The sequence below is a fragment of the Sus scrofa genome, chromosome 7 (assembly GCF_000003025.6).
Source record: "Sus scrofa isolate TJ Tabasco breed Duroc chromosome 7, Sscrofa11.1, whole genome shotgun sequence".
NCBI classification, from domain to species: domain Eukaryota; kingdom Metazoa; phylum Chordata; class Mammalia; order Artiodactyla; family Suidae; genus Sus; species Sus scrofa.
The window spans coordinates 64,368,582-64,389,229 of record NC_010449.5 but is presented as its reverse complement, the minus strand read 5'-3'; the positions used below and the strand labels follow the sequence as shown (position 1 = coordinate 64,389,229).

The 20,648-nt window shown below is 41.9% G+C and overlaps 2 protein-coding genes across 17 annotated transcripts in view; one reads left to right on the top strand and one right to left on the bottom strand.

The window, feature by feature from the left end:
* On the top strand, positions 10,864-16,869 carry INSM2 (INSM transcriptional repressor 2). The gene is given in 2 exon segments (XM_013989043.2): positions 10,864-12,813; positions 12,816-16,869. Coding segments are annotated over 2 exon segments (1,671 nt in total). The 5' UTR covers positions 10,864-12,734; the 3' UTR covers positions 14,408-16,869.
* RALGAPA1 (Ral GTPase activating protein catalytic alpha subunit 1) overlaps positions 16,547-20,648 on the bottom strand; it is a 231,707-nt gene continuing 227,605 nt past the window's right edge. For 5 of the 16 annotated variants that reach the window (XM_021099155.1, XM_021099158.1, XM_021099159.1 and 2 more), the window contains 2 exons: positions 19,741-19,743; positions 16,809-17,872 (listed from right to left, as the gene is read on the bottom strand). Coding sequence is in view for 8 of the 16 variants with exons in the window: in XM_021099159.1 (XP_020954818.1) it covers positions 17,724-17,872; positions 19,741-19,743 (152 nt within the window). In the remaining 8 variants the exon portion in view is untranslated. Of the gene's footprint in view, positions 19,744-20,648 lie in introns of all 16 variants that reach the window. The other 11 variants (XM_021099150.1, XM_021099157.1, XM_021099164.1 and 8 more) reach the window with 7 other exon arrangements.

Genomic DNA, 20,648 nt, shown 5'->3' with positions numbered 1-20,648 from the left:
CTAGCATCCATGAGGACACAGGTTCGATCCCTGGCCTCACTCAGTGGGTTAAGGATCCAGTGTTGCTGTGAGCTGTGGTGTAGGTCATGGATGCGGCTCGGATCTGGTGTTGCTATGGCTGTGGCTGTGGCATAGACCAGTGGCTACAGCTCTGATTTGACCCCTAGCCTGGGAACCTCAATATGCCTCAGGTGTGGCCCTATAAAAACAAACAAACAAAAAGAGGAACAGGAGACAGGGGAATGTTATTTTCAATGTGCTAAAAGAAAAGAATTACCAGGAGTTCCCATCGTGGCGCAGTGGTTAACGAATCCGACTAGGAACCATGAGGTTGCAGGTTCGGTCCCTGCCCTTGCTCAGTGGGTTAACGATCCGGCGTTGCCGTGAGCTGTGGTGTAGGTTGCAGACGCGGCTCGGATCACGCGTTGCTGTGGCTCTGGCGTGGGCCGGTGGCTACAGCTCCGATTCAACCCCTAGCCTGGGAACCTCCATATGCCGCGGGAGCGGCCCAAGAAATAGCAACAACAACAACAAAAAGACAAAAACAAAAACAAACCAAAAAAAAAAAAAAAAAAAGAAAAGAAAAGAATTACCAACCTAGATTCTATAGGTGGATAAAGACACACTGTAGATAGGATATTTTGCTCCTAGCAAATCTACAGTGAAGGAAATTTTTTTTCCTTTTTTTTTTTTTGCTTTTTAGGGCCACACCCATGGCATATGGAAGTTCTCAGGCTAGGGGTCCAATTGGAGCTGCACCAGCCTACACTACAGCCACAGCAACACCGGATGTGCGTCGCGTCTGCAACCTACACCACAGCTCAGGCAATGCCGGATCCTTAACCCACTGAGGGAGGCCAGGGATCGAACCCGCAACTTCATGGTTCCTAGTCGGATTTGTTTCTGCTGTGGCACAAAGGGAACTTCAAAAGAGCAGTAAATTTTTTTCTCCTTTTTGTGGCTGCACCTGCGTCATATGGATGTTCCTGGGCTAGGGATTGAATAGGAGCTGCAGCTGAGACCTATGCCACAGCCACAGCAACACTGGATCCCTAACCCACTGAACAAGGCCAGGGATTGAACCTGCATCCTCGTGGACACTATATCAGGTTCTTAACCTGCTGAGCCACAGCAGAACTCCAAGTTAAGGAAATTTCAAAGTATGTACTTCAGGCAGAAGAATGATCCCATATGGAAAGTCTGAGATACAGGAAAGAATCAGGAGTCAAGGGAGTAGAAAACTTGTGGGTAAATCTAAGGAATACTAACTGTGAAAAACATAAGGTCTTGTGGATTTTTTGCAATACAAAATTAAAATACACAATAATAATAGTATATGTTGGGGAAGAATAAATGCATTTAAAGAGTTTTAACTTCCTTAATATTATAAAAAGAATCTTTGGGAGTTCCCATCGTGGCTCAGCAGCAACGAACCCAACTAGCATCCTTGAGGATATGGGTTCGATCCCTGGCCTCACTCAGTGGGTTAAGGATGTGGCATTGCCGTGAGCTGTGATGTAGGTTTTAGCCTTGGCTCAGATCCACCGTGGCTGTGGTGTAGGCACGCAGCTGCAGCTCTCATTTGGCCCCTAGACTGGGAACTTCCATATGCTGCGAATGCAGCCTAAAAAGACAAGAAAAAAAAAAAAGTCAAAACTTATTTGACTGGTTAAAAAATTCAACTCCTATTAACTAGAGACATATTTACAACATAATGATAAAGAAAGTTTGAAAACAAAAGAACAATATTCCCTTGCAAGCACCAATCAAATGATAGCTGATGTATCTAGAGGAAAACATCAGGCAAAACAGACTTTGTCAGAGAGCATTACTCCAGACAATGAGGGATGCTATATACTGATGAGACATTAAATTCACCAAATAGATATTGCTTTTAATTCATATGCACCATATGACAAATTCTCAAAGTATACAGAACAAAAATTGAGAGGCTATGAAGAGAAATAACATAATTTACTAGATATATACACATATGTATGTGGGAGGAGGCATATGCATGTATAATAATTGGTGTGTACAACTGCAAAATACGTACACATCCTTTTCGAACATATGTATGGAATTTATTTATTTAATCAAATATACACATAAAGATTGATAAAGCTTTCCCCACCCCACCCCCAGCCAGGAAGATGACTGTAATTATTATTCCGGAATATTTATTTGGACACAAACACATTTTTCGGTGTGGTGAAAAGCTGGTTAGATAGTCAGTCTCCACTCTTAGGAATTTACAAGCAACACCAAGTCCATAAATCCTGATAGTGAGCATGCGTAGGAGCCAGTGTTGGGGAGGATGTTAGTGCATTTCATTCAACTTGATTTTCATTTTATGATGTAGCGATTGTTATACCTAATTTAGAGATTATTAATTGAGACTCAGAAAGATGAAGTAGGAGTTCCCGTCGTGGCGCAGTGGTTAACGAATCCGACTAGGAACCATGAGGTTGCGGGTTCAGTCCCTGCCCTTGCTCAGTGGGTTAACGATCCGGCGTTGCCATGAGCTGTGGTGTAGGTTGCAGACGCGGCTCGGATCCTGCGTTGCTGTGGCTCTGGCATAGGCTGGTGGCTACAGCTCCAATTAGACCCCTAGCCTGGGAACCTCCATATGCCGTGGGAGCGGCTCAAGAAATGCCAAAAAAAAAAAAAAAGAAAAATGAAGTATATTTTCTAAAATCACCTCTTCAGTAAAGGACAGTGCTGGAATTCAAATCTGTTCTTTTTGTGAGCAATAAACCAACTCCAGAAAATACTTACTCCTTTGAGCCTGGAAGTAGGGAGGAAGGTATTCTCATGGAAGAATCTGTGTAAAATAAGGAGGATGATGCCTTTGTGCAGCCTTGACAAAGGTTTTTGTGTCTATGGTATGGAGGAGTTCTATACTGAGCCAAGGAAGTGGCGAAAAGAGTTTGAAGAGAGAACTGTCTTAGAAAACAGGGATGGTGCTAGTGCTTTGGAACATGAGAATGGCTACTGGTAAAGAGCTGTCATGTTCCCTGTGCAAAAGAAATTAAAATGCCTCTCCATTATGGCATTTGATGTAATTGAAAATGCTTTTCTTCTAACGTAAGCTCTCTCTTTTTCAATTGCCTACAGTTTCTGAAGTGAATCCCACTTTCAACAGGCAGTCTTTCATGGCCAAGTGCACGTCAAGTTGTAGGTTCCCTCTACTTCCCAGTTTTTAGAATGTGTAAGTTATCTATTTCACTGCTTCACATGGGAAGAAAAGCACTCACAGAGATAGTGTAATAATATAGTTCACCAATCAATTATTTAAATCCATTCAATATTTGAATAATTAGGGCCACGTCATCTTCTGTCAATGACTTAAATTTTTTTTATTTTTAAATTTAATTTTATTTATTTTTAAATTTTTTTATTGAAATATAGTTGATTTATAATGTTGTGTTAGTTTCAGGTATATAGCAAAGTGATTCAGTTTATTTGCATATTCTTTTTTTACATTCTCTTCCTTTATAGGTTATGATAAGATACTGAGTATAATTCCCTGTGCTATACAGTGGTTCTTGTTAGTTATTTTCATATAGTAGTCTGTATATGTTAATCTCAAACTCCTAACTTATCCCTCCCCCTTTAGTAACCAAGAGTTTGCTTTCTATGTCTGTGGGTCTATTTCTATTTTGTATGTAAGTTCATTTGTATTATTTAAAAAATACTCCATTTATGAGTGATATCATAGGATATTTTTCTCTTTCTGACTTACTTCACTTAATATGGTAATCTCTAGATCCAACTATGTTGCTAAAAATGGCATTATTTCATTCTTTTTTATGACTGAGTAATATTCCATTGTATATATACCACATCTTCTTTGTCCATTCGTCTGTCAGTGGGCATGGGGATTGCTTCCATGTCTTAGCTATCATGAACAGTGCTGCAATGAATATTGGGGTGCATGTTTCTTTTTGAACATCAACTACTCTAATATTCTCTTGGCTGAACTCCCTACCTCAAGTCTCGTTCCACTCTGTTAATCTTCTTTGCATCTTCACTGCAACCCCAAAGGCTTACAACACAGAGTTATCCTTCCAAAACAAAGATTTGATCATATCACTTTGTTGCTTTAGAAAAAAAATCAGAGGCTTTCTTTGAATAACACCCACTCTCAATTTAGAGTGATACATAATTCTTTTTGCAATCTGGCCCCAATTCATCTTTCCAGCTTCAGCATCTCTACTTTGCAGCCATAGCCTTTACAACAAGGGACATCAAAGTGATAGCCCAGTTTTGGAGAATACTGTGCTGTTGTGCGCATGTGACAACACACTAGAGCCAGAGAAGTTAAAGAACCTGTCCAAAGACACTGTGTTCTGTCTTGTTTATGGTTTATGAATCTTGTTTCAATGAAACAAAATTAATTTTGAACATACTAAATTCTATGCATAACTAATGCTGTCTTGTGTCATAACTGAGTATCAAATATCAACCAGTCACATAAATTATCCTGTTATTTCTGTAGAATTTATAGTTGCCATTAGGGTCAATAGTTTTCCTTCATCTTAGACACTGAAACAATGATAATAACACCTTCCATTCATTTAGGGCTCACCATGTGCCATACACTGAGCTATGCCTTTAAAATACATAAAACATTTAATGATCAATGCATTCTTTGAAATAATGATTACTATTTTTATTTTGTGATAAGAATACTGAGGCTGCAAAAGGCTAAGTAAGGTTCTTGAGATTAAACAGCTAGTAGTGAAGCTGGAACCGAACTCAAGACCATCTTCCTTTTAGCCTGTGTCCTCCATGACTATGCTCTGCCATCTCCCCTTAAAGCTCCAGATTAAACTGCTCAATACTCTGGGTACCACACTCCATGCCCAATGCTTGAATTCCTTGTTTTCTGCACAACTAGTCTTATCTTGCAAGTCTTATCTTTCCATCTAAGTGGCTGACAAGTTTCTTTTTACTCCCAATTCTCCTAGTTTCTTGGGTACAAAACAACTTCAGATAGTAGAAGCTCTGGTATGAGGTGTGGTTTACTTTCCCTGTAGAGAATGGCTTCAGAGGAAGGGAATGAGAGTGACCTAAGCCATGGGTCAAGTGGCCCAGGTGGGGAGAAAAGATCTTCCAAGGGTGTAACAATTCAAGGAACATCTTTCTATCTGCCCCCCCCCCTTTAATGTACCCAGTTTCCCAAATATCTAGCCTCGGGAGCTCTATGACTGTCTTACCTCCTCTGTGTTCTGAGTGGGCTCTAGGGTAGGTTGCAGCAAAAAACTAAAACAACCACAAAAAACAGAGATGCTTTCTTTAATCCAGTGGCTCACTGTTTTGGTCATCAATTCATTTATGGATATGCCAGGCATTGTTCTAGGTACTGGATATACAGCTGTGAACAAAACAAAGAATCGATTATCCTCATCGACCTTAAAGCTTGCTAAGGGACAACAGACAATTAACAACAAACAAATGTATGTGTAATGAAGTGGCAAGAGAGTGGTAATTTCTATCAAGAGAAATCAAGGTGGGGAGAGGGGTAGAAAATGATGAAGAGTACTGGTGGGTGTGGGGTTGTCATTTTAGTTCTGGTGGTCAGGGAAGATCTTGCTGAAGAGGGATTCACTGAGTAAAGACCTGAATGGAGTGAAGGGACAAGTCACGAGCATAGCTGAGGAAAGAACACTCAGGAGTTCCCGCTGTGGCTCAGCAGTAATGAACCTGACTAGTATCCATGAGGATGTGGGTTTGATCCCTGGCCTTGTTCAGTGGGTTAAGGATCCGGTGTTGCTGTGAGCTGTGGTGTAGGTCACAGATGTGGCTCAGATCTGGCGTTGCTGTGGCTGTGGTACAGGCTGGCAGAGGCAGCTCCAATTCAGCCCCTATCCTGGGAAGTTCTGTATGCTGCTGGTGTGGCCCTTAAAAAAAAGGAAAAGAAAGAACATTCTGGCAGAGTGAATGGCCCTGAGGTGGAATTGTTTGAGGAAGATAAGGAGACCAATGTTTATGGATCCTGATGGATGAGGAAGAGAATGGTGGGATATGTGGTTTAAGAAGAGCGGGGACCGGTCAGAGCTTGAGATTCTATTCCAAATATGGTAGAAAGGTCATTTGAAGATTTTGAGCAAAAGGGTGAAATAATCAGATTTATATTCTAACAGGATCCATCTTGCTGCTGAATGAAGAATACATTATAGAGGGGCAAAGGTGGAAGGAGAGAGACCAAATAGATACAGTGGTAGAGAATCAGAGAAGTCTTCAGATTCAGGAACTGCTTGAAGGTAGAGCTGACAACCCTTGCTGATGGGTTGAACATGGGGTGTTTGGCATGAGCCAAAGTTTTTAGGATTGGGTCTAGGCAGCTAATTGAATGGAGCTGCCAGGTACCAAGATGAGGATTAGATTTAGCAGAGGAAATCAAGAGCTTTGTTTTAGATGTGTGAGAAATCATTTGACTTCCAAGTTCTTGGGTGAGAAGAGGCCCCTAGTAGAGATCACAAGTCTTAACCCTTGCACAGGGACCTGTCAGGGAAATAGAAGAAATAAAGTTCCTTCTGAGTAATCCTGATATTCAAGTGACTAAAAAGTAGGTCAGTCATCTGGGTTTGTCTCATATACACTATGACCTCAGGGCAAGATATCTCTCTGTACAAAAAAATTCCTGATTGCTATTATCTCAAAATTTCAGAATTTAAACAAAAGTAATTTATTCCATAATTAGGGATAGGAAGCTTAAAATGCAAATATCTTGAGAGAGAATTGAGTATTTATGAGTTCTTATCAAAGTATAACAGAGCATACGATGGTCCTGATTGTGTCTTTAAAAGGTCCTGAGTATTTTTAAAAAGTCATTGTTGCAACAGAAGAAAGGGTGGGGGAAAAACTGTAATTGTAATGTATACATGTAAGGATAACCTGACCCCCTTGCTGTACAGTGGGAAAAAAAAAAAAAGTCATTGTCAAGAGAAAGGATATATATAAAGAAAGCAAAGATTTCACAGTCTTGCCAAGGAATACCCTATTTTTTTCATCTTTTTTTTTTTTTTTTTTTTTTTTGTCTTTTTGCCTTTTCTAGGGCCACTCCTGCAGCATATGGAGGTTCCCAAGCTAGGGGTCTAAATCAAGCTGTAGCTGCCAGCCTACCCCAGAGCCACAGCAACGTGGGATCTGAGCTGCATCTGCAACCTACACCACAGCTCACAGCAATGCCAGATCCTTAACCCGATGAGCAAGACCAGGGATTGAACCCGCAACCTCATGGTACCTAGTCAGATTCGTTAACCACTGAGCCACAACAGGAACTCCCGGAATGCCCTATTTATCATAAATTCTAAGTGGGAAAATTTCCCTAAGTGGGATAAAGAAGTGTGTATATCTTTTTTTTTGTCTTTTTAGGGCTGCACCTGCGGCATATGGATGTTCCCAGGCTAGGGGTCTAATCGGAGCTGTTGCCGCCGACCTAAACCACAGCCACAGCAACTCAGGATCCAAACCACCTCTGTGACATACACCACAGCTCATGGCAATGCTGGATCCTTAACCCACTGAGTGAGGCCAGGGATCGAACCCACAACCTCATGGTTTCTAGCTGGATTTGCTTCTGCTGTGCCTTGACAGGAACTCCAGAAGTGTGAATATCTTGAAGGATTATCTAGGTTTATACCTAAATGGAGAGTATCCACCTAAATGTTTTCTTTCCCCTTTTAGCATTTTTTTTTAACTTTTTACTTAACCCTTAATCTCTCCCCCAAAGTGTTCTTCAACTGGAAGGTCAGTGGCATGATAGGGACTTGTTGCCTCTTTTCTAGGGCTACCATTCTGGAGAATTCTACTAACTGTGCAATTTCCATTTCATGTCCCACTGTCATTTTCCAACAGCGTCCTGGGGGAGGGGTACCACATCTAACACCAGAAAGGATTTAAGGCAGCTTTTCCATTATTTTTTTTCTCTGATTATCAGTGATAGATGCTTATTGCAAAAAGAAATTAAACAAAAATTTTAAAAAATAACAAAAAACGAAAACTCTTCCTAACTAGAAGCAACTCCAACACCATTGTAATATATTTCTTTCCAGTGTTTTATTCATTTTATTCTTTCATAATCGAGATCATTAATGTACATGCAAATTTGCATCCTGCTGTTTATGCTCACATTAAGACATACATATTTGTCAGTGTCATTGCATTTTTTTTCTTTTTTGTCTTTTAAGGGCTGCACCATGGCATATAGAATTTCCCAGGATAGTGGGTCAAATTGGCGCTGCAGCTGCTGGCCTACACCATAGCCATGGGTAACTCGGGATCTGAGCTGCATCCGTGACCTACACCTCAGTTCACGGCAACACCGGATCCTTAAGCCTTTGAACGAGGCCAGGGATCAAACCCACAAACTCATGGATACTAGTCGGGTTCATTACAGCTGAGCCACAAAGGGAACTCTGTGTCATTGCATTTTTTATGGCTTACATAATCATCGATAGTATAGCTGCACCACGGTTTAGTCAAGGTAGTTTCTGATTATATACAATTACAGATAACACTGATAAACAGCTTTGTGCATAAATCTTTTTTATATATATAATGATTTTTGTTTTTTTCCATTGTAGCTGATTTACAGTGCTCTGTCAATTTTCTACTATACAGCAAGGTGACCCAGTTACACATACATGTATACATTGTTTTTTCTCCCATTATCATGCTCCATCATAAGTGACCAGACATAGTTCCCAGTGGCTTTGTGCATAAATCTTTGTCCTTCTTTTGGATGAGGGATTGGTGAATTAAAGGGTATACATATTTTTTAAAGCGTCTGATAGTCACTGCTACACTGATTTCCAGAAAGGTTGGTATCAAGTTACACTTGGGGGGGACGTGGGGGAGGCCTCTTAGAACTAATGGAGTTGTAGAAAATATTTGATAGCATTTTTTCTTTTTAAAATAATAATTCTTTTTAGTTTGAACACACACACACAGAGGGGAAATGGCTGTGTGTTGCTATATACTAATTATTATTTGCTCTGCTTCATGGTGGTAACATGGTACTAACTCAATAGTAGATTAGTATTAGCCTATGTGGTAGCTAATACAAGTGTTACAAAGTATGGAGAATAGCAGATGCACTTGTGCAGTGAAACCCAGGAAATTCTCCTTTAATGGAGGTCAGATGTTCATTGGATATTGAGGGAGTCAGGTGATGAGGAAAGGAAAGATCACAGAAGGCAGTTAGGGAGAGGGATGGAGTGGGAAGGAGGTGGCCCTTGCCCTGGGGAGTTGCCTTCCACTCGTTTTTGATGTGCCTGTGAACATTTTTATTGTGGTAAAATATATATAACAAAAATATCCATTTAAACAATTTTAAGTGTGCAATTCAACAGCATTAAGTGCATTCACAGTGTTGGCCATCTATCACTGCTATTAACAAACTTTTTCCATCACTCCAGAAAGAAATTCTATAACCATTATACTATAAGTTCCTATCCCCCAGGCCCTGACCCACCAGTAATAATCTACTTTTTATTTCTATGAATTTGTCTATTCTAGATATTTCATATGAGTGAAATCTTACAATGTTTTTCTTTTTATGTCTGGTTCATTTCGCTTAATATACTGTTTCCATGTACTTCATTTCTTTTTATGGCTGAATACTACTCTGTCATTTGTATATACCACATTTTGTTCACACATTTATCTGTTGGTGGACGCTGGGTTGTTTCCATCTTTGGGCTATTATGGATTACACTACAGTGAACACTGGTGTGCCAGTATGTGATTCAGTCCCTGTTTACAATTCTTTTGAATTATACCTGGAAGCACAAATGCTAGGTCAACTCTTACAGAGCAACTCTTACAGAGTCGTAGACACTGAAGGAAAAGCCCCTCTTAAAAAGGGGACCTCTTAAAGTATTAAAATTCTTATGTCAGATTTTCCATACCCTACAATATATATATACGACAATACATCTCGGTCATTAGGAGAAAGAGGAGAGGAGAAGAAGTTGAATTAGAAATCATACATAGGGAGTTCTCTTGTGGCACAGTGGGTTAAGGGTCTAGTGTTGTCTCTGTAGTGGCTTGGTTCCCTGCTGTGGCGTGGGTTCCATCCCTGGCCCAGGAATTTCCACATGCTATGGGTGTAACCAAAAAAAGAAAGAAAGAAAAAGAAAGAAAGGAAGGAAGAAAGAAAGAAAGAAAGAAAGACCAAAAAAACAAACTCACATAAACTGACAGGTTGGTCATGATCAATTCGGAAATCTAAGTTTACCTATACTATTAAAGAACACAATTATTTTTTTTTTTTTTTTTTTTTTGTCTTTTTGCTATTTCTTGGGCCGCTCTCGCGGCATATGGAGGTTCCCAGGCTAGGGGTCAAATCGGAGCTGTAGCCACCGGCCTACGCCAGAGCCACAGCAACGCGGGATCCGAGCCGCGTCTGCAACCTACACCACAGCTCACGGCAACGCCGGATCGTTAACCCACTGAGCAAGGGCAGGGACCGAACCCGCAACCTCATGGTTCCTAGTCGGATTCGTTAACCACTGCGCCACGACGGGAACTCCAGAACACAATTATTTTAAGGAGTGATTCAGAATATTAATTTTGATGAGAAAGTGTCAGGTTTATTTACTTTATTTAATTTTGTATGATTTTATGTTTTTGTTTTGTTTTTTGCTTTTTAGGGCTGTGCCCACGGCATATGAAAGTTCCCAGGCTAGGGGTTTAATCAGAGCTACAGCTGCCAGCCTACACCACAGCCACAGCAATGCCAGATCTGAGCCATGTCTGCGACCTACATGACAATGAGTTCATGGCAATGCCGGGTCCCCAACCCAATGAGTAAGGCCAGGGATCGAACCTACATCCTCATGGGTCATAGTTGGGTTTGTTAACTGCTGAGCCACAAAGGGAACTCCCTGATTTCATGTTATTTAATGGGAAACATCTTAATGATGTTTTTTAAACTGAGTTAACCCATTAGTGTTTGCTGTGATCAGCATAGTTTAAAATGAAAAAGAATAGAAAATACAAAAATGCATTGTACCTAGTTAAGGGCAGGTATTATTTTGTGAAACTTTTGTTTCAGTTATGAGTATGTACTATAAAATATATTTCTTATTGTGGGATGTGATCAGAAAAAAAAAATTTATAGTGGAAAGTCTGAGTTTTGGAATTAGCCAGAACTTGGTTTGAATCTGGGCTCTGGGTGACTTCTGCCAGTTATGTAACTTCTCTTATGGCTCAATCCCCTCATCAAAAAAGGATAATAATGATATCTACTTCTGTTTTGTGTTGTGAAAAGATTAGTAATTACTTAAGTAAAATGCATCAAATACAGCCAATGATTAACAAATACATAATCACTTCCAAATCTTCTCCCAAGTAATGCTCTCTGTGTACAAATGCTTCACTCACTAGAAGGAAGACAGGATGTGTTATTGATGACTAGCTCTGTTATGCCACAGTCTGTTTCAAAAACACATTTCTCAGTCTGTTTCTCCAATTTGGCTTAGGTAGGAATCTTGAAAACAGTTCTTTTTCCTTCCTTATTCTCAGACTATACTTTTCTACACTATGGATTTTCGGCATTTTATTATATGTCTGTCACATACCTTCTAATTATTTCATAGTTCAGCTAGTTTTACAAACTTTTAAATCTCTTCTGGTGCTTAAAAGAGTGCTGGATGAAAATTTATTGTTTTTAAACACCCATAACACACCTTTTGCAAAGTATCTCTTATACAAGGGGAAGCAGATGTGATCCTGATTCCACCAGTATTTCTCACTCAATCTACTCCATGCTAAACAGGTCAGTTAGGCACTGTCATGTCTCTGGGTAGTACAAGTGGAAGGTGTGAACAGAGAAAGCACTTTATCTGAGGACAGTCGAAAATTAGATCCTATTTTCCCCTCCCCACTCCTATTCCCATCGGGGAGGAGGCATTTATAAGCCCCGAGGACCAGGGCCTAGAAACCTGGTGGCGTCCTGAGCTCCAGAGGCTTGCCAGCACGCACGATCTCCCGCACTGAGAGCCCTTCTTCCCAGATGAATTCTCATAGTATCACAGACGCGCGCAGTGTCGATCGATACTGGATGGCAGACGTGCTCCCGCCGTCAAGTGTAGGCACAGGGCGGTGGATTTAGCAGCCCTGCAGCTCAGTCGCAGCTTCTCATCATCAGTTCGATAGGAGAAGAGGATGTTAACCCGTTCCCTGGCTGACACTCAACCGGTGACCGTAGCCCATGGCCCCTTCCTTACAGCTTTGCTCCTGCAGGGAGGGGGCTTTTCCATCAGACTCTCAAGCATGGGGGCAGCAGGGTCCAGTCCACAAGGAGGGCACGGTGAGGTGGCCTTTCCTCCAGAGCCCCCAGACGGCCCCTGGAGGCCACTGACGCGGGGAGTGCTGAGCTTCCTTACACTCCGGACCTCACCTTCTCGCGTCTTCGCATAGTGGGTGGCTGTGGGAGGCGGCCTTAGCGGCTGGGACCAGGCCGGGTAGCAGCCAGTGCAGCCGCCCGCCTGGTGGACCTCCTTGAACCCAGCCCCGTGAAAGCCCCGCCCCTGCACCCGCTCCCACTCCTGATTGGCTGGTCCACCCAAAGGCGACCCGCGGTCCCTGGGCCGGTGTCTCAGCTATAAAGGTGGCGGACGCATGACGCTCGCAGCGAAGCTCAGGTAGCTGTGGTGTCGCTGGCTCTCAGCCCCTGTGGCACCCGGGTTTCTCCTGCCCCCAAGCGCTCCGACTCCACCATGCCTAGGGGCTTCCTGGTAAAACGAACTAAACGGACAGGCTGCTCGTACCGAGTACGCCTAGCCGAGAGGGTCTTCCCCTGCTGGGGCCTCAGGGGGTGCAGCCCTTTCCCGAGGAGGCTTCCAGTGCTCCCCAGCCCAATGTAGAGCGGGCGGCACCCCTGACCCCAGATGAGGAGGCGGCCGGCGAACTGTTGGGGTCATCCTGTCCGGCGGCCCGGGTGAGCCCAGGGGTAGGCGGGCGGGAAGGCGCGGAGTGGAGGGCCGATGGCAGGGACGGTCTCGGGCCCAGCCCCAGCCCCACGAAGCCGGCGGGTGCGGAACTGCGCCGGGCGTTCCTGGAGCGCTGCCTCAGCTCTCCAGTTTCCGCTGAGTCCTTTCCCGGGGGCGCCGCCGCCGTGGCCACCTTTTGCTCGGTGGCGCCAGCAGCTGCACCGACCTCGGGGGAACAGTTCATGCTGCCGCACCGGGCACCGTTCCCAGAGCCCGCGCTCCATCCAGACCCCGCGCCCCTCTCCGCCACGCTGCACAGCCTGAAGCGGACTGCCGGCGGTGAGCGCCGTGCTAAGGCACCTCCGGGCTGCGCATCTGGGCCCGCGGCAGCTGGAGTCAAGAAGCCAAAGGCCATGAGGAAGTTGAGCTTCGCCGATGAAGTCACCACATCCCCGGTCCTGGGCCTGAAGATCAAGGAGGAGGAGCCGGGAGCACCGTCCCGGGGCCTGGGGGGCAGCCGCACGCCGCTGGGGGAGTTCATCTGCCAGCTGTGCAAGGAGCAGTACGCAGACCCCTTCGCACTGGCTCAGCATCGCTGCTCCCGCATTGTGCGCGTCGAGTACCGCTGCCCCGAGTGCGACAAGGTCTTCAGCTGCCCTGCGAACCTCGCCTCTCATCGCCGCTGGCACAAGCCACGTCCTGTAGCGGCAAATGCTGCCGCAGTCTCCTCAGCCGACGGGAGGCTGCCTCCTTCGTCGTCCTCTTCCTCCTCAGATTCCGGGGCGATTGCATCTTTCTTGACGGAGGGGAAAGAGAGCAGTCGGGCAGAGCGAACTGCGGATCAGCACCTGCAGGCCGGGGACAGCTCCGGGGCTGAGAAGCACCAGGACAGCGCCCCACATCAAGGCCTCCAGGTGTTGTCCCACCCCGAACCTCCTCTGCCTCAGGTCCCTTATACGGAAGGGGTGCTCGGGCGCCGGGTGCCTGGGTCGGGCAGTTCCAGTGGTGTCAGTGGTATTGGGGGACCCGAGATCTTCGTGTGCCCATATTGCCACAAAAAGTTCCGTCGCCAAGCCTATCTGCGCAAGCACCTGGGCACTCACGAGGCGAGCTCAGCCCGCGCGCTCGCCCCTGGCTTTGGCTCTGAACGTGGCGCCCCACTCGCCTTTGCCTGTCCGCTGTGCGGAGCACACTTCCCATCGGCAGACATCAGGGACAAGCACCGGCTGTGGCATGCGGTCCGGGAGGAACTGCTTCTGCCCGCCTTGGCCGGGGTGCCCCCTGAAGCACCTAGCCCAGACGGGGCACCCGACGGGAGTGCTCAGCAAATTTTCTCGTGCAAGCACTGCCCGTCCACTTTTTTTAGCTCCCCGGGGCTGACCCGGCATATCAATAAGTGCCATCCCTCAGAAAGTCGGCAGGTACTGCTGCTGCAGATGCCACTGCGTTCGGGCTGTTAAGGGCCGAGAGACGAGGAAGATTGTGAGGCTGGCCTTTGAGGAAACAGATCAAGGGAAATTCTGTGGGGCTTTCTTCAACTTGCAAGTTTACTCTTTCCTTTATTTTCTCTCCTAAAACTCCCAGTAGTCAGTGTTCCGCCAGAGGAGCGGACAGCGAAACAAAATCCCTCTCTAGAGCAGGTATGTATATGGTACAAATGTTCTCCGTCAAGAACTTTTAAATCCTTCTCACTTTCCCCAAGAGAATAGGATTCACCCCCACCCCCACCAAACTCTGGAGACCTTAACAAATCCTATATGCCTTGTAATTCCTATGGAAAGTCGCAGAATGCGTGCATGTCTCGGTGTCTACAAAGGATTCTAGCTACCAAAAGTGGTAGTAGTCCCCTTTTCTTCCCCCTCCTTTGCCATCGCAGGCGCCTATGTAGCTTCTGTCTCAGTAGGGTCAGATATCTTGCACTGTATATTCTGTGAATTAAAAGTTATGTGGTTGGTGCCAAACTTACATCAGGAGGGTGGGAAATGCAAGACCTGTGTGTGGGCAGGAAATGTAAGATGTTTGCGCTTTGGGGTGAAGTGGGGATCTCCCTGTAAACTCTCCTTTTCCCAATTATTAGTCCACTCTTAGTATTTGAAAGTGGGAAATAGTACCTCTTTACTGGAAAAGAGCTGAGACACCTTCCAAATTCTCACCTTTAGCTACTTTGTGTGCAGTATTCAGGAAGAGATACTTTAAACCTTTAATAACTTTTCTGGAAATATAGCACTCATTTCCTGAAGTTTGCCTGTTTTAGTAGGGTTTCATCCAAATTGTGTATCTCATAATGTGTATTATATATGACACTATGTTCACCTCAAGGAAGATGTTAATACTTTAATCCACTATGGAAATGAATGATAATTCATTCAATAGTCAGAATTTTCTTTTTGGCAGCAACTTAGTTTTGAGTTTCTTTCTGTAAACCATATTCAGTGTACATTCCGTACCTGTGCCCCAGTAGCCAGAGTCTGGGCACTGACTGACTGAGTATTGCTTGACAGATAGCCCGTATTTGTATGATGCTTACCACCAAATAAATGTACATAGCTGGTGCTTTGTTGTGTTCTGTGTTTGTCTTAAAAATCTCATTGAACACAGAGTATTTCTAAAAGCTACATTTCTTATCTCCCTATAGCCAGTATCCTACTTTATCTTAGTGACCCATTTAGAAAGAATATAGATAGGAGAAATTATATTTTGTGAGTGTAATGGTACAGAAATAAAATGGGAAAATTTCCTTTGGAGTATGGCTGCACAGTCTAAGCTCTGAAAGGCAAAGAATATGTACTATTCTTTAAATATTAAAGATGGTTTACTATCCAAAAATACCAACAGAAAATAATTTTAAATATTTTCTTCTTTTATGAAGTGTTATCTGAAGATGAACAAAATGTTAACTATGCTAACTTCATTATTTTAAGCTGGTACTTTCACTCCATTTTGTTACACATTATCAATCCAATAGCTGTTCATTTTTTAAAAATGAAGGCACTATTGAAAATGTGTAAGTAGTTACTTTATCTTTTTTAAAAATTACCTTCTTTTTGTAATTCTTCACCTTGGTTGTGGGAAACTGTCCATATTGTTTACTCTTGTTCCTGGGGACTCTATACATGTTTATCCTCTATATAAGCTTTTATGGGAAATTCTAGTTTATTTTCTTTAGTTTCATATGCATTTTTTATTTATAAGAAAACCCCAAATTTAAAGAGCACAGGAACTCTGAAAGCTTGTTTTAGAAACTGTCTGTAAAAAGTTTTGCTCTTTAGTGTCTATTACAAAAAAAAAGTAAAATTTAAGAAATCAAAGAAGCATGAGGGTGAGATAAATTGATGTTTTTAACCAAGTGCACTGGGTGGGGGGTAGTTTCTGGCTAGCTCGTATGAACGTGTAAAATGTGTTTTTAATGACTGTGGAAGACCTCTGAGAAATAAATTGGGGTGTAGCTTAAGAAGGTAATTAAAATTCACTTTTCACGATTAGCTAGGTTTATGTTTTATATCTCTCCATCAATCACGAAGCCTTGTTTATTAAGTCTGAAAATATATAAAAGACAAAAGAAATACAAGGACAAATCAATACTCATGGACAGGAAATGAGAAGAATATTTTTATTGTATTATTAAATACCATCTTTTTTTCCACTGTTACAAATTTGTAGATACTACATGAATGATGATACATAATTTATATTTTATAGTTTGCAGTATGATGTATTTACACATGCAGTTAGTATCAATGTCATGCTACATTTCCTTAGGAGATGCCTGTTCAAAACAAAATGTGAGCAGCTTATCTACTGTAGGAAAATACTTCTGGTGGGTGGAATGTATACCAACCTGTGACTGCAAATTCAGTATTAACAACATCAGATTAATTTAGACTCCTGGGTTATGTTCTTTTTTTTTTTTTTTAAAGTACTACACATAATTTAAGCCACAGACTTTATATCAGAAAGTCTTCTTTTGCCCCACCCCCAATTCCTCCCTTTTTGATACTTAAGGAAGAACACAGATACACCAGGATCCAGCAGCCAATAATAAGGGGCCACAATCTCAAAACAGAAATGGCATTTAACAGTGATACCATTTAAAAAGCAGAACATTAGAAAAATATTTGGAAGCTAAACATGAATCAAAGTTCAGCACAGTGATTTTTCTGATTATTAGATGTGTCATGGCATTGCCTGCACAGCCAAGAAATGAGATATTGGTTCGGGAAGAAAAAGTTAATGCTAAAATTATTTCAGCTGGAATTCGAGATGCTTCAAAAAACCATTTAAGTGTTTTATTTTCGTAACATAAATAATCCATACACATCCTGTGTATTAACAGATCTGTAACCTTTGCTATAACTTTACAAATGTTTAAATTTAAAGATGCACATTTATAAAAAATTATATATTTACTGAGCCATAAAGTTGCAATGGGGCAAGATAAATAAAATAATGAGACTATCTGGCCAGTTATATTTTGGCTCAAAGTTAATTATAAAATTAAAACTACTTAGACATAATTATCTAGGGAAGGAAAAGGGTGCAGAATAAAATTCCACCCCTCTCCCCCTTATGGCAGCTTGGAGTGTGTGTGTGGGAAAAACAACTGAATAAACAATCCAAATCTAAAATATTAAGTTACAAATTATTTAAATCCAGTGTTTTCTAAAATAAATGTTCAGGAAGGAACATGCATGTTATGGCAAACACGAAGCTGGAAAGGGTTAATGCTGTGTGCATGCTAAGGTGGCTACTGCTGGCCACTGCTGGGCTGCTGTCTCCTTAGGATTTATTGGCTGAACCAGAGGAACGACGCAGCTTCATGGACATGCGGCTTTTGCTAGTTCGAGGAGACATTGGAGAGGCCAGGTCAGCCCCATCTACCTGCGTTGCTGTGGGAGTTTCACTGGGTAGAATCTCTGGGTAGGAGCCTGTGGGAAATAGCAAGAGCATCAATACAAGTCATCCAGTCTCTCCTCCCATAAGAAACAACCTTTGTGCTACACAGATGCAGCAAGGGTCCAACCCTTAACGAGGTCTTTTGAGAGGAAAGAGCAATCCCCAAACTTGCTTGTTAAAACAGTCTACTAATATTTTATTTAAAACCCAGTGCTCTGGTGGCTCATGTCATCAGATTAGCAAGAAACCACCAAACATTATTTCCAGAGCCAGCTCCTTGGAAAAAGCAACGGGAAGCAAAATCTTTGGGACAGAAAGGACAGGGATCCAAAGTACCATCAGCATGCGTGGAAGGGCTTAAGAAGCAGGTGAAAAGGACCAATTCCTATCTCTCGGGTTTAGGGTATCATCAAGAAAAAGGCCTTCATTGTTCCAACTTGAAAATAAAACAGCATCGAACATTTTCAAAAAGGAACTTAACGGTATGAGACCATTATACATGCTAAGTATTTAAATTTATGCTTTTAAGAAGGAGCAAGATAAATTCCCGGGGGGAGGGAGGAGGACAAGAACTCTCTTCCGAAAGTCAGTCGAAAAAGACAAACTGACCTCTCAAAGTGTCTCAATTCAGAAGCAATAGGCAATGCTTTCGTTTTCTTAACTTTAGTAGATATAAAAATTTTAAAGAAGCAAAACGAGTTCAAATTGGAAAATTCTTCACGTCATTTACATAGCTCTTCCCCTATGTACTTTATTTCTATGAGTTATGATTCTCTACAGCAATACTACAGAACTTTGCACATTGTAGGTTCTCAAATATTTCGTGAATAAGAAATAAAAATAAAAACCCTTCAAAAAACAAAAATAATCTGCAAACAGAATAACAATTTTTTAAAAATTCCGTTTATTTTAAGGCACTTTAATCCAGATTTTCTTGGTGTTACGTACATGAAAAGTATCTGTACGTGTCACATCACACAAGTTGAGGGCTTAAATTCGTATATTTCCTTACTTACTAGGGAAACTTTTGGCATATTAACCAGTGTAGGACCTCACAGACACTTTGGGCTTGGGAATACTTATACTATTACTTCCACATAATGAAACATTTGTGCCTAGAGTGAAATTATGAATATTTATAAGGAAACATAAAACTGTTTAATAAGGGGTATAGATCCTACTGAGATGTCTTAGAAAATCAAGAATGTATCTCTGTAGAACACTTCACTGTGTTTTTAAGGCCAAATATTAGTTACACTCAGGAACGAAGACATTGTCAAGGAAAAATATTTTATCACTACTCCTAATCCAGATAAACTGCCCTCCTTTTCAAAGTAACTTCTCCAACATTCTCTCCTTTTTAATTGAAATGAGCTTGGCCTTCAAAAAGAGAAGGAAATATATTTCTGTTCACCTTTACTCTTCCTGAAGATGTGAACTGGTTCATAGGAGACTTATACTGGAAAACCCAGAGGAGAATATGAATCCATGGCCCTTTTGAGGAAGCACTGCAGATGGGTGGCAGAAGGAGAGTGAAGAGCAGTAGCTCATGCTTTTCGGGTAATGCATTACTATTCCCGGCCAGTCACGAGAAGCCTTCCCATGGCTGTTTACCTTGAAATGGCCCATGTTTTCTAGTGGAGGTTTTGGGAGGAAGAGAACTATCACTGCATTTCTTTCTTTGTTGTGAATGAAGAAATGGAGTAGCAAGCAGAAGTGAGAAAAGAGAAGATAGATAACAGATGTGAGAGACACAGTGCAGAATTTTACAGGTGTTAACAGATGAGCAGAGAAGATAGTAATCGGGTTTTAATATGAAATACAATTGGGCATGCAATGCGTTAGAGTGATGAGGTTTCACAATGGACAAATGCTTTGTAAATTCAAATGTTATACTTACCAACTAACAAAACAAGTTCAAATAGGAAAAAAGAAAAGAAAAAAGAAAGTCTATGAGAGATTCTATAAACATCTACCTTTTAAAATGTTCATTGTACTGGTGGCATGTTATCCTAACCACGCGGTCATAAAATCTCTAGGTCTTTACTGTCCAACATGATAGCCACAGCCACACTGCAGTTAATAAAATAAAAAATTTGGCTCCTTGGTGTACTAGCCACATTTAAATTGTTCAGCAACCATACTCAACAGTGCAGATAAAGAACATTTCCATCATCTTAGAAAGTTTTATTAGAGAGCACTGCTTTAGAGTATGCCAAATTCAAAGAATATTTCCCTCAGAAACAGTAATTCCTATATGCTTCCCTTACCTCCTTCAATGTGAAACTCCCTTTCAGTCAACTGAGTCAAAGCCGGTTTTTTAGTGTGTGTGGTAGACAGCTATCAGTACCTTTTCACGTTTCAGCAAATGGTATTGGTCATATATACTCAGTATACTTAACTCTACGAATAATTTATGGTAGACAGATCTCAATTTTAAATGTGAACAATAAAGTGATACCTGCACTTCATTTCATATCCTATTCTGCCTAAGTATTGATTTATATCACCTGAGTCATGAAGAATGGTAATTTATTTCTATTATTAATATATACTCAAGTATAAAGATTAAAACGTGTGGGCTATGTTTTGCATATTAACATTCTCACAGTACTCAGACAGCTTTCTATATCCTGATGGTATGATAAATTGATTCATGTACTGTACACTGATTATGGTGAACTATTATTTCAAATAACAATAAATATGACTTTGGGGAATCTATACAGATTATAAAAGGAACTCAATGGATTGCTGGTATTGTGGCTTTGTTTATACCGCTTAATGACAGATATGACCAGTTTAAAA